This window comes from Ambystoma mexicanum, chromosome 6p (genome assembly GCF_040938575.1).
Source record: "Ambystoma mexicanum isolate Mex_15411 chromosome 6p, UKY_AmexF1_1, whole genome shotgun sequence".
NCBI classification, from domain to species: Eukaryota; Metazoa; Chordata; class Amphibia; order Caudata; family Ambystomatidae; genus Ambystoma; species Ambystoma mexicanum.
Window position 1 is genome coordinate 1380582807 of NC_090935.1, and position 22079 is coordinate 1380604885.

The 22079-nt window shown below is 44.6% G+C and overlaps 1 protein-coding gene across 2 annotated transcripts in view; it reads right to left on the bottom strand.

Annotated features, from left to right (window-relative positions):
• LOC138510440 (phospholipid-transporting ATPase ABCA1-like) overlaps positions 1-22079 on the bottom strand; it is a 2356352-nt gene that overhangs the window by 2025429 nt on the left and 308844 nt on the right. For both annotated transcript variants that reach the window (XM_069626098.1, XM_069626099.1), the window contains exon 4: positions 10803-10944. In XM_069626098.1, the coding sequence (XP_069482199.1) occupies positions 10803-10944 (142 nt within the window). The remainder of the gene's footprint in view (positions 1-10802; positions 10945-22079) is intronic.

Here is a 22079-nt window from a genome sequence, read left to right on the forward strand (position 1 = left end):
GTCCGGAAGGGAACCCACCGGCAGCCACCAACCCTGCCTGGGGTAGAGGACAGGCAAGTGCCACCCCCCACTACTGCTGACACAGACACAGCAGCAGCAGCAGACATGCCACTAGTTGTGGCCACTGAGGGGACAGCCTCTGCCGCAAGCAGCACCCTTGGGGAGAGTGCAGCCATAGCGGCAGACTCTGACAGCGGGCCAGGCAGCATTGAGGACATTGATGTTGAAGGGCCCACTGCCCATCCACATTCCCCCGCAATTTCCCTAAGCCCCCTGCAGGCGGATGCCACACAGGGGCAGTCCGACTCCGACGAATGGCCAGCTACCCCATCCCCCCAGCCTGAGGTGGGCATCGCACCGGAGATGCAAATGGCACTGGCCATAGGCCAGCAGAACCAGCAGGCACTACAGGACATTGCAACACGGCAGCAACAACTAACTGACCTCCTCAATGCACATGTGGCACAGTGTGGTGGGCCAAGGGATGCCATGGAGCGGTCAGCTGACCGTGTCACAGCTGCCATAGAGAACTCCACAAGGAGTATATGCACTGAGCTAGCGGCTGTGCGCAATGAACTCAGTGAACTTGTGCACACCATCAGGGACATGCGACCGGATGTGGGGCGTGGAGCCTCATCAACCACCAGCTCAGCACAGAGCAGCCCCGTCCGTAGATCTGGGCGCACTCTCCGCAGCACGGCCAGGGGTGCCCCAGGGGCCATGGGAGGGGATACACATCCTTGACTTGCCTGTTCAGCAGGACTACTCCGCACCTTGTAGCACGGACACTACTGCACCATTGTTGGGGTGTTCAGGGGGGAGGTGGGAGGGGGTTGGGGGGGTGTTGGGGTGTGCAGGGGGGAGGTGGGAGGGGGGAGGGGGTGTGTCACAAGATTTCACTGTTGCAATACACATTTATCATTACCACAAACCAAATGTGTTGACATCTTTATTGCGTCCATGTGCTACATTGTTGTAGAGTCCACAGTGTGCATGTCCCACACACACACAGTGCGCCGAGTGCCGTCTCCATGTGACACGCATACGCTGTGTGTGCTAGAAGCATTGGTCAATGAGAGTCTGACGCATGACACGCCCCTCCTGTGCATCGCTGCCTCCTTGAGGTGGTGCCCCATCCCCACCCTCATCATCCTCATCGTCAGGTGGTAGCAATTCTACGTCAGGGGGCAGGGGCACATTTCTTCTGACGCACATATTGTGTAGCATGACACATGCCATGACGACCATTGCAACCTTCTCATGCCGGTACAGGAGTGCCCCGCCAGACCTGCTGATGCAGCGGAAACGTGCCTTCAGTAGGCCAAAAGCTTGCTCGATCACTACACGCGTACGGGAATGGGCACGGTTGAAGTCCTCCTCATGCTGGTTCTGTGGGTGACCTGGCACGTGTCCCGTGAGGGTTGCATTCACATGATAGCGGGAATGCAGTCTGGCTCATCATTACCCCAGTGAACAAGACTGTTGCCCATGGGGACAGTCTGTGGGCCTTGCTGTCTGTGTTTTGGTGCATTGTTCTTCCAGTCCATCATGTGCCTCCTTTGGGCACAGTCATGGGGAACAGGCCTTTCAGTAGGAGCTGTTGGTGACGTGCATGGACGTACATTTCTTTGGAGTGTATGTGGTCACGGTATGGTCAATGCACTTGTAGGTGGTTGTGTCAGGGTTGGGTGACACCTTCATTGACATGTCAGGTCTTCTTAGGTCAGGCCTCATGTATGCAGGTGTCAGGTGACGTGAGTGCTGCCTCAGGGTGTGTTGTGGCTAATGCTAGTCGCAGCCAGATGGAGCATGCATCATTCCCCCCCCTGCATTGGTATGTCAATTACACACCCACTTCACATTTCAATGCCCATGACATTGGACTCACCGAGTAGCCAGGTTCTGGGCCCTGCCTGTTGCTCCATGTAGCGTGGTAATGTTGAGTTCCTCAGGACCAATGAATCATGGGTTGATCCGGGGAATCGGGCACAACAATGTGTGAAGATACTGTTGGAGTCACAGACCATTTGCACGTTGATTGAGTGAAATTGTTTGCGGTTCCGGTACGGTACCTCCTGGGCACGTGGGACCGTCAATTCCACATGGGTGCAGTCGATGGCACCGATGCAACCAGGTATGCCAGCTAGTGCATGGAAACCCACTTTGGTGTTGGCAATCTCCTGGGCAGTCCGTGGTGGTGAGATGTGGTCATCTGTGTGCTTGAGGAGTGCATCCAGCACTTGCGTCAGTGTACGCGAAAACGATGGTTGTGATATGCCATGCAAGTGCCCTACTGTGTGCTGGTAGGTGCCTGTGGCCAGGAAGTGGAGCACGGACACTACCTTCAGTAGGGGGGGGGTGGCGGTGGGTGTTTCAATCATGCTGGCGATGTCGTTGTGTATCATGTCCACGATGGTGGTGATGGTGTCCCGGTCCAGTCGATACAGGGTGTGGATCTGCTCAGCGGTGAGGTTGAATGGGTTGGGTCTGACGCGTGGGATTGGGGGCTGCCTGCGTGGTAGCACTGGCTGTGCTGGTGGGGCATGCTGGGCCTGCCTTGCCCTCCTTCTCCTCCTGCGTCTCCTCTGTGCAGCCTGTTGTTGTTGTTGTAGTTGTTGTTGTTGTTGTTGTAGTTGTTGTTGTTGTTGTTGTAGTTGCTGTTGTAGCACTCGCATTGCTATCAGGTCCTCCAGCCCCAACATTGCTAGTCCTATCGGTAGCATTGTGGTGTGTGACTGGGTGTGGGCAGGGGTGGGGTGTGCTCTTTTTGTGCTTCCTGTGTCTGTATTGCCTTCACCTGTGCTGTTTCTGTGCACCTGTGGCAGCTGCATTCACTTAACTTGTCCCTTTGCGGTTGATTCGCGATGGCGTTGTTAGCGCCATGGCGGTAAGGTACTTTATGGGCTGGGTGATGGCGTAAGGTGCATGTCCGCTTGGGTCGGCATTCGCGTACCTTACCGCCATGGCGCTAGTTACGGTGTGGGAGGTCGCGTGCACGCGCCCTTGGTGCAGTTAGCGGCAGCGTTGTCTACGATGCCGCTAATGGCATCGTAGTTAACGGTCAGGGGTCGTAATCGGCCCTAGCGGAAAACGATGGCGGTAATCGTTTACCGCCATCGTTTTATGCTTAGCGCCAGGGTCGTAATGAGGCCCATGGTCAATAGTGGTGTCGGACATGATAATATAGAGCACAACTTGCCAATAGTCAATAAAAACTGCTGAAAAACTCACTCACCTGTTTTCTCCTTTTCACATCACTCCCCAATGTTAACTCACTCACTACTTTTTTCAAAACCCACATCCTCCATGTTACACACAATCTCTCTACTAATAACACCAAAACACACTGCTCACAATTAAAACCATGGTCCACGATCAACAATTCCAATTCCCTCGTTTACCAACAGAAAACATCTTAAATATCCTATATTATACCCTGATAAAAAATACATGGTGCCAACACTCATTATCCAATTCAAAATACAGCTGCCTTCCCATTATATGCAGGGGAGCCTTCTCTGTGGCCTTTTCCAAACCTTGTCAGGCATTTTCAATATCTCAATATCTCATACCTCAAAAGTTCATAACAAACAAAATCTTAAATCCCCAGTTTTCCCGTACACAGTTTATACTCACATCCAAGGATCACCTGAGGGTCATCAGCGTTGAGAATTCTTTATCTGCTTGCTCTACCCTCTGTGCCCAGTGGGGTGACCTGTGTGACCAGGCAGGACTTTGCATCAATGGGGGGGCCATGCCGACCTCGCTCTTCAGGTGTGCGTTATTCCGCTCTCCTCAGGCTGCCTTTGGGTGTCTAGTCAAAGGATCAAATCAAAAGGGTCGAGAGGTCAAAGGATCGACACCAAAGGGTCGACAGGTCAAAGGATTCAATTTTTTTAAAAAATGATATATATTTTTTTAGGGGCCTCATTACACGGATGGCGGTAATGGTTAATGGTCACCGTTAATGGTAACGGTGACCGTTAACCATTACCGCCTTACTACGAGGTCCCTTAGCGGGTTGGTGCTTTAACACCTGCTTTTTGCAGGCATTAAAAACCAACCCGCTAAGGGACCTTGGTGCTAATTACGGCACTGCAAAATTGCAGTGCCGTAATTAGCACCTTCCCCATTCCCATTATGCCCTATGGGGCAAAAACGGGAATGGGGAAGGGCAGTGGTGGAAGGGGGAATTACCACCCCGCCAACCTTGGGACGGTAATTCCCCCTTCCACCAAGGCGGTGCCGGTATTTTACCGGCATGGACCAAGGTGCTAATAGCACCTTGGTTCATGTGCTAATACCGCCATCCGTGTAATGAGGCCCTAGGTTTTGGTTTAGGGAAAAAAAGTGTTTTTTAGCAAAAAAAGGGGGTTGGGGGAGACCCCCAGCCCAAAATAAAAAAATATATGAAAAAAATAAAAATAATTCGATCCTTTGACCTGTCGACCCTTTTGATTCGATCCTTTGACTGGCAACCTGCCCTTGCTGTCCAAGCGGGAACGCAGCAACGTATCCTTGTCAGTTTGCTAAACTCTTAGAGAACCATCCTCTGCTACCAAATGTAAAGGAGGGCCAAATTTATCACACTAGTAAAACCTGTATTCAACAATGGAGTACTCAAAGTGAATGGGAAAATCCAGATTTATTCATAGCACTGAATCTCGGACGGAAAAGCATACAATTAGCTCTCAGGGTTACAATAAATATGAGGGTTTTTGAAACAAAAGACACATCATCCATGTCATCATGTCACAATCACAATTCAAAACTAATGACTAATTTTGATTGATTAACATTGTAAACTACATGCAGAGTATATATGTGTTAGTTCAATGGTTTTCTTAGGCATATCTGATGGTTCCTCATGGACCCAACCTACTTTGGCTAATGCTTTTAATACATCATCACATTGATAATTAATTGGTTGGCGTTGTTAATATGGTGCTGTGACACGAGGGATTTTCATTGGTTGGCAGTTTGCTCACCAACCTTGGACATCTCCAACAGGCATCAAGATACAAGAGTGAGACATAAGGTGGGGGTGAGAGGTTGATGTACTGCTATAATTCAAATTACATTTGTAATTGCCAGGCACTGAGGCATTCCGTTCTCTTTGTACCTGGCCTTGGGTATCATCTAGTTTCTGTGTGTGTGCTAGGGAGTTCAGCAAGTGTCTTATCTGTGCTCATCTCATAAAAAACAGCCAGTGTTCACAATGCCTTGTTCACGTGTTAAAGGACCATGTTGGAGAATTAATTTCTTCCTATTTATTGAGCTTTTCAGCAAATTCTAGCGTATGGTGTTACCACTTTAGACGCCCATTGTCTATTATCTCATTTATCTTAAATGTATTTTGGAATACTATTCTCATGCCCCTGAACATCAATGGCTGTTTGTGCTACGATTAATGTAATTAACTTGAGAGGCTACTGCTTTGCGTCTTCAGAAATGTTATCTCCCCTCTAGGTTCTGCTTGCCCACTACTCCCTTCCTGACATTCCGACCTTGACACTCACTGTGAGTTTGCTATCTGTGAACCTTTAGAAGCTTCTAAAATAAAGGTGTTGTTGTAAATTCACCATGGCTGGATTCTAATGTGATAGGTTTTGGACAGGCTGATGCATTCAGGTTAATAAAATGGCTGAAAGTTCACATCCATGTTGACGACATCTGTATCGGCGTTGTTTTATTTCAGATTCATCTTGTACATCTGTCATACATTGGTTTCCCTGCCTGTGTACGCTGTGCTTTTATCTACCTATGGTTTCATCTGCCTTCCCAATGTAGTGAGGCTCTCTATTGGTATGCAGGACCCTTTGTTACTTACAGTACACTACGTGTACATTCTTCAGCATATATTAAATCCCTACTAGTGTTGGTCAACCTAACTAATCCTTTATGATATATGTATATGTGTTAATGGTTTACCCATTTTATGGACTCTGTCTCAACTTGTATCATTTCTCACTGTTAGGTTCTCGTCTTTAGAATAACAAGGAGGAGGAGGGGAAGAAGTTGGTACTTGCACATTTATCTGCACCATTACACCTGCATATTTAGGAAGGTAGAATGGCTAATCACAAGATCCAACCCCAGGCCTCTGTTAGAAGAGCACCCAAATTCCCTGAACTGAGGGTGAGCACTACAGATAGGAAACAGGAAATGTTACTTGGTTAGTGTGAAATGTGTAATTGTTTTGTGTAACATGATGCTCTAGTATGTCATTGGAAATTGTCTTGATGATACTCCCAGTGAGTTCATGGGGTAGATATTTTGTAAATTTTATTATTTTCGCTAATCTCACTAATGTTGTTTAGTCTGTCTGAATTTTTCTGACTGTTTAGCTTGTTTATAATGTTTATGTATCTGACTTTAATAAAGCACAACAAATAGTATATAAATCAATCCCTCAAGCATGGTTCTTTGGGTCTGCTCTCTCTTTTCTTTCTTCCTCTTCTCTCTCTTATTACCTTTCTTCTTTTGTTAATATGCGAGTGCAGCATCCTAAACGTAAAAGACAATACAAGCTTCGGGACTGCTATTACTGTAAGTGCCTTCACCACTTTATTGAATTGGGTTGCATTTCTGCCTCACTCTAGAGAGTGCATGGTCTGCCAAGTATGCAGCAGTGTGAGCTAGCAGCACAAATATTAACCATTGTATCAACAGGTAGGCCTCTTAGTGTTTCTCCATGTTGAGTGTCTCTGCTATTTTGAATTGCCACATCCTACAGATCAGTCAGACTGCCGAGTATGTGGCTGTTTGGCCTGGCAGCATAAATATTAGCTATTATTCTAAGAGTTAGGTCTCTGTTACACTTTATCATGAAATCCTTCCCAAGGGAGTCAAGCACACTATGAAATCATGGTTTAGTCCTTGGCATAGGCGCACAAAACTGCAATAATAACAAAGACATGCCTTAAAGGGGGAGAGCAGCAGGTGTTGGGAGTAGTAGGGGATGCAAAGATTTCTGGCCGCACGGGAAAGAATGGACTTGTATATAGTTTATTTCTGATGAAAGGCAGATTTTGCGCTTCGTACTGATTGGACATGATTAGGATGTCTGCGGGGGGAGGCATATCGGAAAGCAACCTGTCATTGTACTAACCAATCAGAATAAGGCAATGTACTAGGATAGGGCAAGTTATGCTGACTTTAGATTTTATATAGGCAGTAGCCAATAGGATGATTAGAATATAGCTACAAACAACGTTTAGATCATGCATTCATTTATTCTCATTTTTTTGTTTTCTTCTTTAAATACTCCTGTGTAATGTGGACATGTTGAGAGCTGACTCCTGGCTGTTATTTCATTTGCATTCAAGTTGTGATTTTTACAATTCGAGCACTCTCGTCAGTGTTTGGATTTTCAGGAGGGTCTACAAAGTAGTGACCCCGATGCGATCTCCAGGACCTCTGGATGGTGCCAGGGGAACCTGTTGCATGTCCCGGGCCACAGCGCAAGCCTCCTGAAATCTGTTGATGTGCACACCGAAAAGAGAGGTGAGCAGACAGTGTGTTTCTCTAAAGATCTGCATAGTTTCTGGCTTGGGGATGACAGCTCAGGACTGTGCAGGCTGTTATTTGTAGCACAGCATTGGGGGAAACCAAGGACACATAGTAAGTTGGGCGCATGTTTTGTACGAAATAGTGTTCTTGACATTTTGTCAATGCTTGTAAATTGCTATTTCTTATGTATTGATGAAGTATTGTGGAGAAACTCCTATTTACGAGGAAAGACAAGGTTGTTTAATATTACATGTGTAATGAAGAATTATTGAGGTGAATCTGCCCTTTAAAGGGGAACAGCAACATTGTGTAGTCAGAAAGCAGTGGGGTGACTCTCCTATTCAGTAGCCCCGCCCTTGACTTCTGGAATTGTATATCCGGTTACTGGAACTTCGGTACTACGCGTTGCTTCTCTATTCAGAGTCGCGCTGCGCACCGTAAGTTTACTACTTTTTTCCATTCAACCATTGCTATCTAGAGTTGCTTTCTCCACTTCGTCATTTATTCTTTTCCTATTTCTCGTCCTGAACATTAGAGTATATGATCCTTGTCTACGCTCTGTGGATCATCAGGAAGTCATCATCTAGTTTCAACAACCGCTCCTGCCGCCATTGGTTTGTAGCTGACATCTGTTTAGCTAGACAGAGTTGTGATTCTCATAGGATTTTTTCCTCACATCTAATCTTGTGGTTATTTACAATCTACATTAGGAACCAGCCTTAGACATCATTTTCAGCCTCCTATTCCTTCGAGTTCAAGACCCGTAATCTGTTCTATGCTATCCATTCCTGGGTCTATTGTTTATGGGTAAGATCCAAATCTCTAATTGCATTTCTCTTTTCGCACATTGGACATATTCTTACTCCTTATCTGTTCTATTAGGCGCTTTGCCAACATTTACCATCAGACTGAGATATAAAGACCTAGTAGGGAATGGGCTTGTCAGGGTAAGCTCCTTTCTATATCCTTTTCTATTTCACTAGACTCTGGAAACCATATCCTTACTTATCTGCATTTCTACCCTTTTGAATTAGAATCCTTCCTGACAAGAATCTGGACCACATTAAAACTAGCGTGAGCTTTCACCAGCTGGCTGCAGGAACCCACGCACCCCAGCAGCACATCACAGGGTTTTTTCCCCTATTGGGGTTTTCCCTGGAGACTCCACTTCTACCTAGCCTTTTGGCTTGGTTTAAGAGGGGTTTTTAGGTAATTCTCTCTTTCATCTATTACAAGACTGTTGACCATCACAGAGGTAAGTGTTATTTACAATTGCCGAGAGACATATTTGGTTTCAAGTGCTTTATTATTATAAAGTTATTACAGATGGTAATTGAACTCTCCATACCCTGCCAGTTCGTAGTGGAAAACAGAGAAGTACCACACACCCTGCTCTGGCCAACACATCATTGTCACACTTGCAGAAGGACCTCGTTAGGAAGCACAGTCCATTGTGGACCAGTGGCCCACATAATGTAGGCCTGCTAAAAAGCAAATGAGTGGTTTGCATTAAACAGAGACAGGGAGCAGTTTTGCCACAAGTAACACAATACCCCGTGTCAGAGGAAGCAGAGGAAGGCATTTACTTCACCTTAGAGGCCTTATAGCAGCAACTTCTCAACCCTTTGGCAATCTCTCTCCCTTATTTCTTCTCTGTCATTCGCCCTCTAGCTCAGCAAATACACAAAAACAAACTTATACAATTAAATATATCAAACCTCTGACCACTCCAAAACCCTCCAATGATGGGCTTGTTCTGTCTATAGCTCCCCTCACAGCCTAGATTAATCCACAAAGAATGGAAAAGATATGGTGTTCTAAATGAAGGTCAAACTTCTTTTACCCGATTAAGGGATCTATTTGACTGAATGTACTTGATAAATCAGCATTAGCGGGGTTTCATTTGGCAAAAAAATACGAATCAAACCGAGAATCGACCCTAGAACCACGGCTTAGGATTGGACCACAAATCATTGTGAAAAATCAGAGCCTGCTGCGAATTCGACATGGGAGTCCACCATAAAAACGTCCAATGTAGACACACGACAAAGGAAAAATCATGGCAAAACGATTTAAGGTGCCTGCAGGTTGGTTTTATTGGAGTTTATCAATGGTTAATCCTCAACAAGGCTAGGGCAATATTAATTAGCATCATCAGAGTTGAGTATCTAGAGCGTGTTTTTATCTGATTCTCGTGCTGTTACATGATGTAATACATTTGCACTCGGGGATAGGCCAATCTGACCAAACAGGTGACCTGGAATGTGGGCCTAGTCCCACAGCAATTCCTATCATCTCCCTGCCAATCAGTACCCCTTTCTACCATCTCAATTTTTCACTGCCAGTTCTCCAGACCCCTTCAGTCCCCAAGCCGGGTTCATCTACCCCCCACGTCCTGCCAACTCCCCCCCCCCCGCAAATTACCAGTATGCCATTCACAAGTAACTCCTGGATCCTGCACTCGCTGCCAGGAGCACCATAGAAATAGTAACAACACTTTCTCAATTTACTCTTTTCCGTGGTAGCACTATTTATTTAAAGTTTTTTTAAAAGGAAATTGGTGATGCTTGAAAGTCACAGTCTTAATTTCCCAAGGGGGTATTTTAGCATCACCGGAAAATGCCATAGAACGCTAACTGATATCACCCATATTGGCATTGGAAGTAAGTGAAAAGAAACGCAGCAGCAGAAGTAACTCTTGTTTTTTATTCTGCCTCGTTGTGAATTCACATCCCAGAAAAAGGAAATACCTCCAGCACTTGCATTGGGGAAGTTCCTGAAGAAATAGGGCCGAATTAACCATCAGCTTGCTTAAAAATGGCAGCAATTGCTCTATCGCTGAATTAAGTCTCATGGGACTTCAAAATGGGCAGTAGCCAAATTGATCTGGCAATGTAACCATTGCCACGTACAGTATAAATGGTAAACCCATTCACAGCCATTAAAGCTCGTTACATGTTACAAACTATCAGATAATAAAGTAACCAAACATTGTTAAGAATTACTATAACCTATTTTGCGGACCAATTTCAAAAGAAGTCACCATGGCCAATATTGAACTTATATGAGTAAAATAATGACTCTTACTTATACCTTCATTACTCAAACATACTTTCTAATTATCATACCACAGAAGGATAACAGTACCCTGACATCTGCCAATGAGTTAGCTGCTTTCCAATTACAACTTTGCATATTTTACCACTGGCAGTGACTTTTAACCTGAAATAGAATCGTGTTTGTTAGTTAACAAAACATTTAATGAGGAAATTAGAGAAATCCATACTCACAGTGATCTGTCAAAGTTGTTTACCTGGCCCGGGGCCTCCCCAGGGGTTGGGTAATTAAGACAAGGGTTGTTCACATTACACAGGATGGTCTGTATCCATGGCAGTAACCCAGCTGAAGGCATGGCCTTATTACGATAATGACCTGCAGAGCAAGGAAATGGCGAGAGAACCCATAAATAATGAAACAGGGTCCAGAGGTCTGGCAAATAGAATGCTTCAACAAGGCATGCTATTTCTTTATTTAGTCACACGAGCACTATTTTAACATGTGCAGGGACTTCCCTTTAGCACAATTGCACATATTTCTGGCAGTTTTAAGTTACCATGCAGAAGTCAAAACAATATTGTAGCCTACATCTTGAAAAGCACGTTGCAATATATATATATATATATATAGTGTCGCAAACAATTTGACAATGGGTGACAGGCTTATGCAGTTCCTTTCTTTTTCTGAAGACAGGCTGCGTTCAAGCAATATTCGAACTTGCGTCCCCATTTTCCTGTTGGAGGAGAACCCCAAGATAATAGCTTGACCACTACCACATTCAGCTCTCACGCCCAATATTTCTTGCAGCAGTCTCAAGTGACACCCAGGAGGTTTCTGTCGATGTTCACTCATATGCATTATGTCCAAAAAGAAACACATAGGACACAAAGGATAATTGGGATATGATGGAGTAGGAAGCGAGCTGTGGGCTTAAATGTGGGCGTTTTGAGGCAAGAGATACAGCTTTGTGATGTTTCGCTTCTCCGGGCATATTTCCAGCCATAGATGTCGTGCATTATGTCTTTTTGGGTCATACAACCATCCACGTCATTATGCATCCTTAGTATCATACATGTCCTATTTCACTATCGAGCAAAGCAGCAGAAATGGACAGCAACAGTGTTAACTGTTCTCGCCATTTTCTGCAAGTGAAGTGTAATGTGGCTTCTCAAAGATCCCGAGTTACATCCCTGATCCTGTATTTCAGTCAGGCCTCAGGGTAGTCTCACTTCAACTTATCTAGCAACTTAAAAGATCCTTCTGGTGGATAATAAAATAGCACTAGCAGAAAAAAAGCACAGAGATGAGGCTTAAAATGATCTGGTGATCCCTGAAAAACAGAGGCAAACACATCTGGTGATGCCAGGCCTCTGGTGAGGAGGGAAGTGATTCAAACCGAGGCACCCAGGACATGGCCAGGAACCATCTCCCAAAGGATATATGCAACCATATGAGATGGGGAAGGACATCTGTGATTATTTGGAAGCACTAGAGTTGGATTTCCAACTCCAGGAGGTAGAATATGAATTGCACGGTGCAGCTCTAATGAGCAGTCTACAGGTCACAGGTCACAGGGGGTATCATTCAGTTGAGCACACTGAAGTAAGAAAAGAAGGATTCGGAGAAAATAAAAATAGCAAGCAGGGCAAGGACAACGTTTCTCATTCTCAATGGGGGTAAGGATAAATGTTCTCACTTTTCTTACAAGAAACGCCCATAGGCATTTGAAGGGAAATCCCAATCACATGGCTCATCAGCATCTACAGAAAAGAAGAGTGATGTTACCTTTAACACTGGGGCACCAACACACTTAGGATGTTTTCTGTGTGGTACTTGATGCATATAAAGGGAGATGTGGGCAGTAAAGGCAACCCTAAACAGTCGATAGACAGTGCTGGTCTTGTGCAAGAGGCCATATTAAGGGTGAGCTTCCTAGTGGATGAATTCCTACTATGCCATGGAGTTGCCAAATGTCCTCTGTTTGCTCTCAGTGGGTACAGTACCGTGTCCCCAGAGCAGAGCCCAGGTCCCATGAATACTCACATATTTTAAGATTTTTTTCAAAATTGAGAACACATCTCTTTCCCTGTTTGACACAGTTGCTAGTCACAATGGTGTCAGGTAACAATCGATGTAAGCAGTGGCGTAACACAAAATTTGCGCCCCCCCTGCGAACTGTGAACCATGCTAAGGGGGCTCCCCAGTTCCACAACAAATCATGGGTCGCCCCACACTCTGGGCCGGCCTAAATTACCACGCTTGTTCAATATGCACAAGTGTGCTACTTCAAGGGTACACCACACAATGTGCTAGGAGCAGTATATATATAAATATTACATGGCCTGCGGTAGCGGCCATGTAGTTTGGTTAAGTTGCTAAACCCATAGGAAGAGCACTTTTTGGGAGCTTCTCTCCCCCTGGATGAATCCTCACCAAACTGTGCAGAAAAGGTACATGGTCCACTCTGAATCTCTTCGCAAAGTTTGGTGAGGTTTGGTCAAGGGGGGGCAAAGTTATAGGGGGGTCCCAACATTTCTTTTTTTCCCATAGACATAATGGGAAAAAACTTTGCTCACACCTACAGCCCAAGCCGCTGGACGGATTTTCACCAACTTTGCGGCAGGAGCGGCGGTGTAGTCCCGAAAGGAAGATAGAAAGGGGAGAGTCTTTGGAGCATGGCCGTATGGGCATGCACCCAAGACCCTATGCCCTGGCCACAAACACCGCAGCATAGCACACCCATAGTGGCTTATCCAGTCTTGGGTGCATGGGCAAGATCAAATTTATAAGCACTGAAGTTATAAGCTATTATGGGTGTGGTATGCTGCCGTGGTTGCGGTGTCCTGAAATGTTCATAAATAAACGAAATGGGTGTGTCCTCAGGATGCTGTCCCTACAGTCCGTAGGCAAGTTGAAATTGTTCTAAGATCATATGTCCTGGGATGTTCGTAAATAAACAAAATGGGGGTGTGCTGAGGACGCTATATCTGTCCGTACTGTTCGTAGGCAAGTTGGAACTGTTCTAAGAACACATCCAGTGTCCTTGGATGTTCATAAATAAACAAAATAGGTGTGTCCTGAGGACGCTATGCCTGTCCGTACTGTTTGCAGGCAAGTTGAAACTGTTCTAAAAACACTTGTCTTGTTTGCGGACATTAAAAGTGCCCATATGGCATAGTTAAAATGTTTGACTCCATGGGTGTGATATGCTGTGGTGGTTGTGGCCAGGGCATAGAGTCTTTGGAGCATGGTCGTATGGGCATGCACCCAAGACTCTATGCCCTGGCCTCAAACACCACAGCATAGCACAGCCATAGTGGCTTATCCAGTCTTGGGTGCATGGACAAGATCAAATTTATAAGCACCGAAGTTATAAGCTATTATGGGTGTGGTATGCTGCAGTGGTTGCGGTGTCCTGAAATGTTCGTAAATAAACGAAATGGGTGTGTCCTCAGGATGCTGTCAGTATTGTCCGTAGGCAAGTTGAAATTGTTCTAAGAACATGTGTCCTGGGATGTTCGTAAATAAACAAAATGGGGGTGTCCTGAGGACTCTATTCCTGTCCATACTGTTCGTAGGCAAGTTGGAACTGTACTAAGAACACATCAAGTGTCGTGGGATGTTCATAAATAAATGAAATAGGTGTGTCCTGAGGACGCTGGGTGTGTCCTGAGGATGCTGTCCGTATTGTCCGTAGGCAAGTTGAAATTGTTCTAAGAACATGTGTCCTGGAATGTTCGTAAATAAACAAAATGGGGGTGTCGGGAGGACGCTATACCTGTCCATACTGTTCGTAGGCAAGTGGAACTGTTCTAAGACCACTCGTCATGTTTGCGGACATTAAAAGTGCCCATATGGCATAGTTAAAATGTTTGACTCTATGGGGTGCATGGACAAGCTCAAATTTATAAGCAGCAAAGTTATAAGCTATTATGGGTGTGGTATGCTGCGGTGGTTGTGGCCAGGGCCTAGAGTCTTGTGTGCATGGTCAAGACCAAATTTATAAACAGTGAAGTTATAAATCACTATGGGTGTGGTTTGCTGCGATGGTTATACTACTATTATACTACAGTACTACTTACTGTTTGGTTTAGTAACTGAAGTACATGTATTCCTTGTTAATTTCTGTGATAAAAGAAAAGATAATGTTAGTATTGGTATTTTGTAACGATTTATAACATGGAATAATCCCCAAAAAATGTTTGACCCTCATATTTAGTAGATTACAAACCAGTGTACTGTGCAATTTGCTCCGTGTCTGTGTTTGTTGCTAAAATCATTGGGTCTGTGGAAAAAATAAATCCATGTTGGATTATTGGATTAAAGAAAAACTTTTTTTGTTATGCTACAGTCTATTTGTTTGTTTGTTTTTAGTGTTCACTTGTTGTTTCTGGCTAATGTTCTATATGTTGGCTTGTTGGAGATTTTTGGAGCAGTTGGATATCTGTTGACATATTGTAACTGTCTATTTTTTTGTTATAATGAAGTGGTATTGATTATCTGTTTGGATATTGTAAAATCTTGGGGCAGTTAGATACCTGTTGGCATATTCTTACTGTCTATTATTTTTATAATGTAGTGGTATTGATTTATCTGTTTGGTTATTGAAAATCTTGGGGCAGTTACATACCAGTTGGCATATTCTAACTGTCTATTTTATGATATAATTTAGTGTTATTCATTTATCTGTTTAGTTGTTGTAGAATCTTGGGGCAGTTAGATAGCTGTTAGCATATTTTAACAGTTTATAGTTTTTTAGTAGAAGTTTGTTACTGTTTAAGTACAGTTTAGTTAATAAATTTTGGTTTTAAGAAGATTAAATAAGCGTTTGTAAGATTTGCAGGTAATCTCTGCTTTAGAGTAATGGTACTATCATTACATTCGAACCATCCACTTTTTTTTTATATATATATGCAGTATAGAGACCCGCATTGGTTGTGTCTCCTGTGTGGTAGATTATACCTATTGTTGTGAAGGTTTTCTTACCAAGTGATACTTGACCATGTGTGAATTCAGTCAACTTGCAGTTGTTTTTGGTACCATCTGCATTGTAATGTAGAAGCATTAGTATTACATATTTACCATGTGTTTGTATTAGTAAGGTGGAGCGATGATCCGAATTGCAGGTAGTACATAATCTATCATGGTTTGCATTTTTGTCACGACTCGCTCCCTTCGCTCCCGTTCCCACCACTTGGGGGCATGATTTGGGGTTTATTCCCTACTGGACCTTTCCTCCGAACCTTATGCTACAGTGCTGTGATGAATTGGGAGCGCTAAATCCCTATTTTCCAAGCTACTTCCCTTCCGGATCCATTCCAGGTTTTTGGCAGCCAGCATGCTTCTTTAACCAAATGACTATGCTTCCCAGAATGCCTGGCCCACTGCTCCACCTCCACCCTTGCAGGACAAGGTTGGGTGGAGGATAGGCAACAGCTGTGGCTGCAGGTGCAGCAATCAGCACACCTGAGGCGTGTGCTCGTTAAGCAGCTTTAAAAGCCTCAGTCTTACTTCAGTCCAGCGCTGGTCATCGTTTGCAGTGTTCCTGTTGTGACTAGTCCCTTGTTCCTTGTTCCTTGCCTTTGTACCTAGTTCCTAGTTCCTGTTTTCTTGTTCCTCCGCCCTGAATCTCGGATTCATGCGCTAATTGATTTCTGCTCCCTTGATTCCCTTTTTGTCTTCCTCTGTTTGCAGGCAGCATTTCTCAGTGCTTTCCCCTTTTAGATGCAGCCCAGTTTGTCTGTGTTCTATATTTCTTTGACTCTGTCCTTTGCTGCTGTGAACCCGTATGCCTTAGCCTTCCTCTTAGATTAGCTTCCTGTCTTTTCCTTGGAAGGGTAGGGAGAAGTTTGCATTGGTTATTTCGTTTTTCCCTGCTCCTGATCCTTACTTTCTATTGGGATCCATTCCATGTTTTCCATTGCACTTCTGCATTTATTTCCCATTTGATTATTAGGTGTGGTGTGCGGTTGTAGCTAGCTCCTGTGTGAATGCTTATGTTTTCCTCACTAATTGGTAATCACTATTCCAACTTAGGTATTTAGTTTTCCTCCCATTGCTGTTCTAGCCTTTCGGGGTCCCAGTTTCATCAACAGGATTCGTGGGCTAGCTGACATTCAAGAGGTTTATCTCGTCCTCGTGAGTACAGTTCTTTAGTTCCCTTATTTAATACCATCAAGAGTGTTAGTTCACAGATCCTGTCATTGCTTGCCCTCCACGTGGGTTTAGCGCTGTCAGTACCTGTAACAGCAATTGGGGGTAAGGCGCTTGCCGACTTTCCTCGCGGTCAGGTGCTTACCCCACATCCCTTTTCATATATTGGTTTTGATGTCACACTCTATTTGCACTCCTGGGTTCTAGCATACATGAGTCGTTGTTCCTGTGTGCACATTTCCCTTGCCATATTCGCTGCCTTTGTACTTGCCTGCCTAATCCTGACAGAAGGACCAGCCCAAAATTCCCATTGAATATGGCAAGTTTAAGAAAGAAAGGCAGCAAGGCCTCTAACAAGTTTGTACAGAAAGCTTCCCCTACATTTACCTGTGACAATCAAATCACTAGTCCTGACTTAAATGAACTCCTTGTCACGAATGGACATTTGCGTGCAAAGTATTTTTCCCATAGGATGGCACATCCTACATTGCCTGATCCTAGTTCTATCTTTTGTTTTGATCCCGATTCTATGTCAGCGCAAGCCTTAGCCGCAGAAAACAACACACTGTTAGACTTATTATACAAGAGTACCTCTGCTGTTTAGCCCCATGATTCCAGTTGTGCTTCACCTCAGATAGAACAGTTTTATGATACAAACATAAAGAATGGAGGGGTTCCTTGCATAACTTCTGTTTTCTACCCTCAGTCTAAAGCATACTCCTTTGCACAGGTACATACTGTAGTCCCTAATGCCAAGAGGTCTAATGTCAATAGTTTGCTTAAGGGAAACACAGACCAAGTTGGTAAGAGAAACTATAAATCACAGAACCTGCAAGCAGTAGAGGACAATGTACAATCGGTGCACATCCAGATTGCTAGTGCAGGATCCAGCCCTGATGCCACTATGCCTCCCCCTGTGCCTACTGAAAGTGATGTACAGTTAATGCAGGGCATGCTAAGAGCTAAGCTTGAGGAGTTAAGACAAGAATTCATTTATTTACAAGAGGAGAATAAAACCTTGCACTCTTTACTGAATACACCTCAGACTTTATCTGTTGATGTTGAGGAAGTGAACACTGTTCAGCCCCTGAGTGCAGAGACTTTGGTAAACCATGATATTTGTCAATATGTTAGATCTATTGGGAGTGAAGGTCTTTCGTCTAGCACAGCGCTTCATCTGGGCACAGTTTCTAACAATTGTTCTGCTGTTTGTCAGGGATTGCAGTTAGCTGAAGATTTACAAGCCACTCCTTTACCTAAAAATTCCTGTGTAGCAGTTTGTCATAATTCTGACCTAGCACACATACAAGCTTCTGATTTCCAAACACAATCCACAATGGTGGCATACACAGATTCAGTCACTACAGTAGGCTTAGGCCCTGCTCTTGATACAGCTGCTGAGACTGAAGTAGATGTTAAAGCTGATGTGGAAAACGATGTTACCTCTGGGTTCACTCTTCCTTCTGCCAATTCTGATCAATACGAACAGTCAGATACAGTACAGATTTCTTGTTCTGATGGACTCATTCCATAGTATACAGAACCAAAAAAACCGGCAGGCGATTCCTGAACTGTTGATTGTTAATCTGCCTCTTTCAGAAGCTAAAACAGAGGAATGGACAATTGACGAAATCCTGATTAACAGAGACTTTACTATGGTGATTTCACTGGTTGATTTTGACTTCTACAAAGAAAGAGACTCTGTGTCACCCACTAAAGAAAGGGACTGCAAGGGTACAGCTCAGTCTTTGGTTACTGGTGCCAAGGAGTCTACTGCCCTAAAGGTGCCCTCCATTCCTGAGCCACCAATGTGTCTGTCAACTTCTGAGACTTCTGTCTGTCCTCCTACAACCATTGACTCTTCTATGATCCAATCCACAGCCCTGCAGTCATCTTTGGCACACGTGTCTTCAACCAATGAACCGCTGCCATGTCTGCCATTTACTCAAGAGCCAGTCCCAAAGACCTGGACATGTTTGTATCCAGCAACCGAGATTGCTTCAGCTTGCATGCCTTCAGCCTCAAGGTTTCCCCTGGCCTGCCTGTCTTCAGCTACAGTGACTCATCCTGCAGATCATCCTTCAGCTTTAGAGCCTCTGGTAGTCCATCAAAAGTGCATGTCTTCAGTCCCGGAGTATACTGAGTATTTGCCTTCAGTTCATGAGACGCCTGTATCCTGCTTAGCCTCGCTGCCAATATCAGAGGTATACCTGTCTACACCATCAGATCCTGCTGTATTTTCTTCTGCTCCAGCGATTCCTCCTGAATCCCAACCATTTACTGTCGATGAACATCTAGCTTGCCTTTCTTTTGCTTCAGGAGGAGCACCAGAATGCCTGCCTTTTCCACAAGACGATTCTGCCAACTGCTTCACTTTAGCATCAGAGCCTCCTAAAAATGCAGCATCAGAGTTTGAGACTTTTGCCAGCTCCCGCTTCAGAGTCATCAAGCTGGACCAAGTGGTGAGTCAGAACCACTCACCTGGGTGTGCACAGGGGGTGGTACAGACCGGCGTATTACCTACAGGACTTGTGCAACAGAATTCCGCCAAAAAGCACCAGTTGGGTGCTAGTAGCCAAAGGAAGGGAATGACTGCTGCAGTTCAAAATGTGTCTGTTATTGCTCCTTCTGCGAGTGTGCCTGAAATACCAAGTACTGCGTCTATCACTCCTATCAGTATGCCAAACGTCCCTGCTGTTGTATCCCACGTGCAACAAGGTGGTTACACGACTGTCACCAGGAGTACCAGCCTCGTACAACCCATTGGACTTTCAGGTCTCCAAGGCGTAGAACATGTGCAGTCAAACCTTAGCCACTTTCAACCACAAGCCTTTTCCCAGATGGATGACAGAAGAAAATCTGAACCTCTACCTCAGCCGCCACCTTCTCTAATTGCTGAACATAAACCTTTCCTGAAGCCAGCAATTTCCTCACCTCCCGCATGTCCACTCACGGCAGAAAGGCTAACAGGGCTTCAACCATTGTCTAAGGCATGTTGCACCAGCCTGCCTCCCTCCTCAAAGACTTATAAGGGTCCACTCCCAGTGACTGAGCTTCCTGGACCTTCCAACTCTGCTTCAGGTCCTGCAAGTCCTTCATGCCTTTCTTCGAACCATGAGTCTCTTCCTCACCAGAAGCCATCGTTTCCATCAGTACCACCTCCAAAGACAAAGCACTCCTATCATGGAAGTCCATCTGCCTTTGCCCACAGGCCACCCTTTCCATCAGTGCCACCTCCAAAGAAAAAGCACTCCCATCATGGAAAGAAGATGTCTCGTGCGGGTGGCGGGCACCCGAAGACGGCCGTAGGAGGGGGTATACTGTCACGACTCGCTCCCTTCGCTCCCGTTCCCACCACTTGGGGGCATGATTTGGGGTTTATTCCCTACTGGACCTTTCCTCCGAACCTTATGCTACAGTCCTGTGATGAATTGGGAGTGCTAAATCCCTATTTTCCAAGCTACTTCCCTTCCGGATCCATTCCAGATTTTTGGCAGCCAGCATGCTTCTTTAACCAAATGACTATGCTTCCCAGAATGCCTGGCCCACTGCTCCACCTCCACCCTTGCAGGACAAGGTTGGGTGGAGGATAGGCAACAGCTGTGGCTGCAGGTGCAGCAATCAGCACACCTGAGGCGTGTGCTCGTTAAGCAGCTTTAAAAGCCTCAGTCTTACTTCAGTCCAGCGCTGGTCATCGTTTGCAGTGTTCCTGTTGTGACTAGTCCCTTGTTCCTTGTTCCTTGCCTTTGTACTTAGTTCCTAGTTCCTGTTTTCTTGTTCCTCCGCCCTGAATCTCGGATTCATGCGCTAATTGATTTCTGCTCCCTTGATTCCCTTTTTGTCTTCCTCTGTTTGCAGGCAGCATTTCTCAGTGCTTTCCCCTTTTAGATGCAGCCCAGTTTGTCTGTGTTCTATATTTCTTTGACTCTGTCCTTTGCTGCTGTGAACCCGTATGCCTTAGCCTTCCTCTTAGATTAGCTTCCTGTCTTTTCCTTGGAAGGGTAGGGAGAAGTTTGCATTGGTTATTTCGTTTTTCCCTGCTCCTGATCCTTACTTTCTATTGGGATCCATTCCATGTTTTCCATTGCACTTCTGCATTTATTTCCCATTTGATTATTAGGTGTGGTGTGCGGTTGTAGCTAGCTCCTGTGTGAATGCTTATGTTTTCCTCACTAATTGGTAAATACTATTCCAACTTAGGTATTTAGTTTTCCTCCCATTGCTGTTCTAGCCTTTCGGGGTCCCAGTTTCATCAACAGGATTCGTGGGCTAGCTGACATTCAAGAGGTTTATCTCGTCCTCGTGAGTACAGTTCTTTAGTTCCCTTATTTAATACCATCAAGAGTGTTAGTTCACAGATCCTGTCATTGCTTGCCCTCCACGCGGGTTTAGCGCTGTCAGTACCTGTAGCAGCAATTGGGGTAAGGCGCTTGCCGACTTTCCTCGCGGTCAGGTGCTTACCCCACATCCCTTTTCATATATTGGTTTTGATGTCACACTCTATTTGCACTCGTGGGTTCTAGCATACATGAGTCGTTGTTCCTGTGTGCACATTTCCCTTGCCATATTCGCTGCCTTTGTACTTGCCTGCCTAATCCTGACAGATTTGTACAAGTTGCTGAAATGGAACGGATTCACAATTAGGTATTGATACATACATGAAGCGCTCATTGGGGATTTGCTCTTGTGTCACATTGTTGCAGAGAGTGCATGTATGTTTCCACATGTATGAAATCTGGAAGATTTCATTTATAGGTATGTTTTTGTTTTCCAGTACTTTTAGTAAGCACATTAGAAATCCTTGTGGATCTTCCTGTGAGTTTATAGTGAATTTCACCATTCCAGCACAGTAGTCCAATTGTTGTCTTATTCCATAAAGACTATACATGTTGTCAGGATTGTTTGTTACGTTTCTATGAAGTACTAACATTTGAAAACACTATTGGTCTGTACTGTGTAAGTAAATGTTGTCAACAATTGGTGGTAATTGAAATAGAATATTCATTGCTACATTTGCGTAGCAACTTACACCAATTACATTTGAAAGTTTAAATGGACCAGGTAGTTCTGTATCTGAGTGCTTTTTTTTTAGTCTGTCTTCCTTTTTTGAAGAAGTACCTGGTTTACTTTCCCTAATAGTTTCTTTTTTGTTTGTGATACTTGATGAAGTATTAGTTTTTTTTTATTCTCTTTGGAGGATTTGCAGTTACATCCTGTTGCATTTCTGTTTGATTTAGTTTTCTTTTTAGAACATTTTACTTTTTGTGGAACAGGATATGTTTTTAGATGGGCGGTGTATAGTGATCGAAGTCTATTGTATTCTGAAATGCAAGGAATATCAGCGTTTACTTTACTTG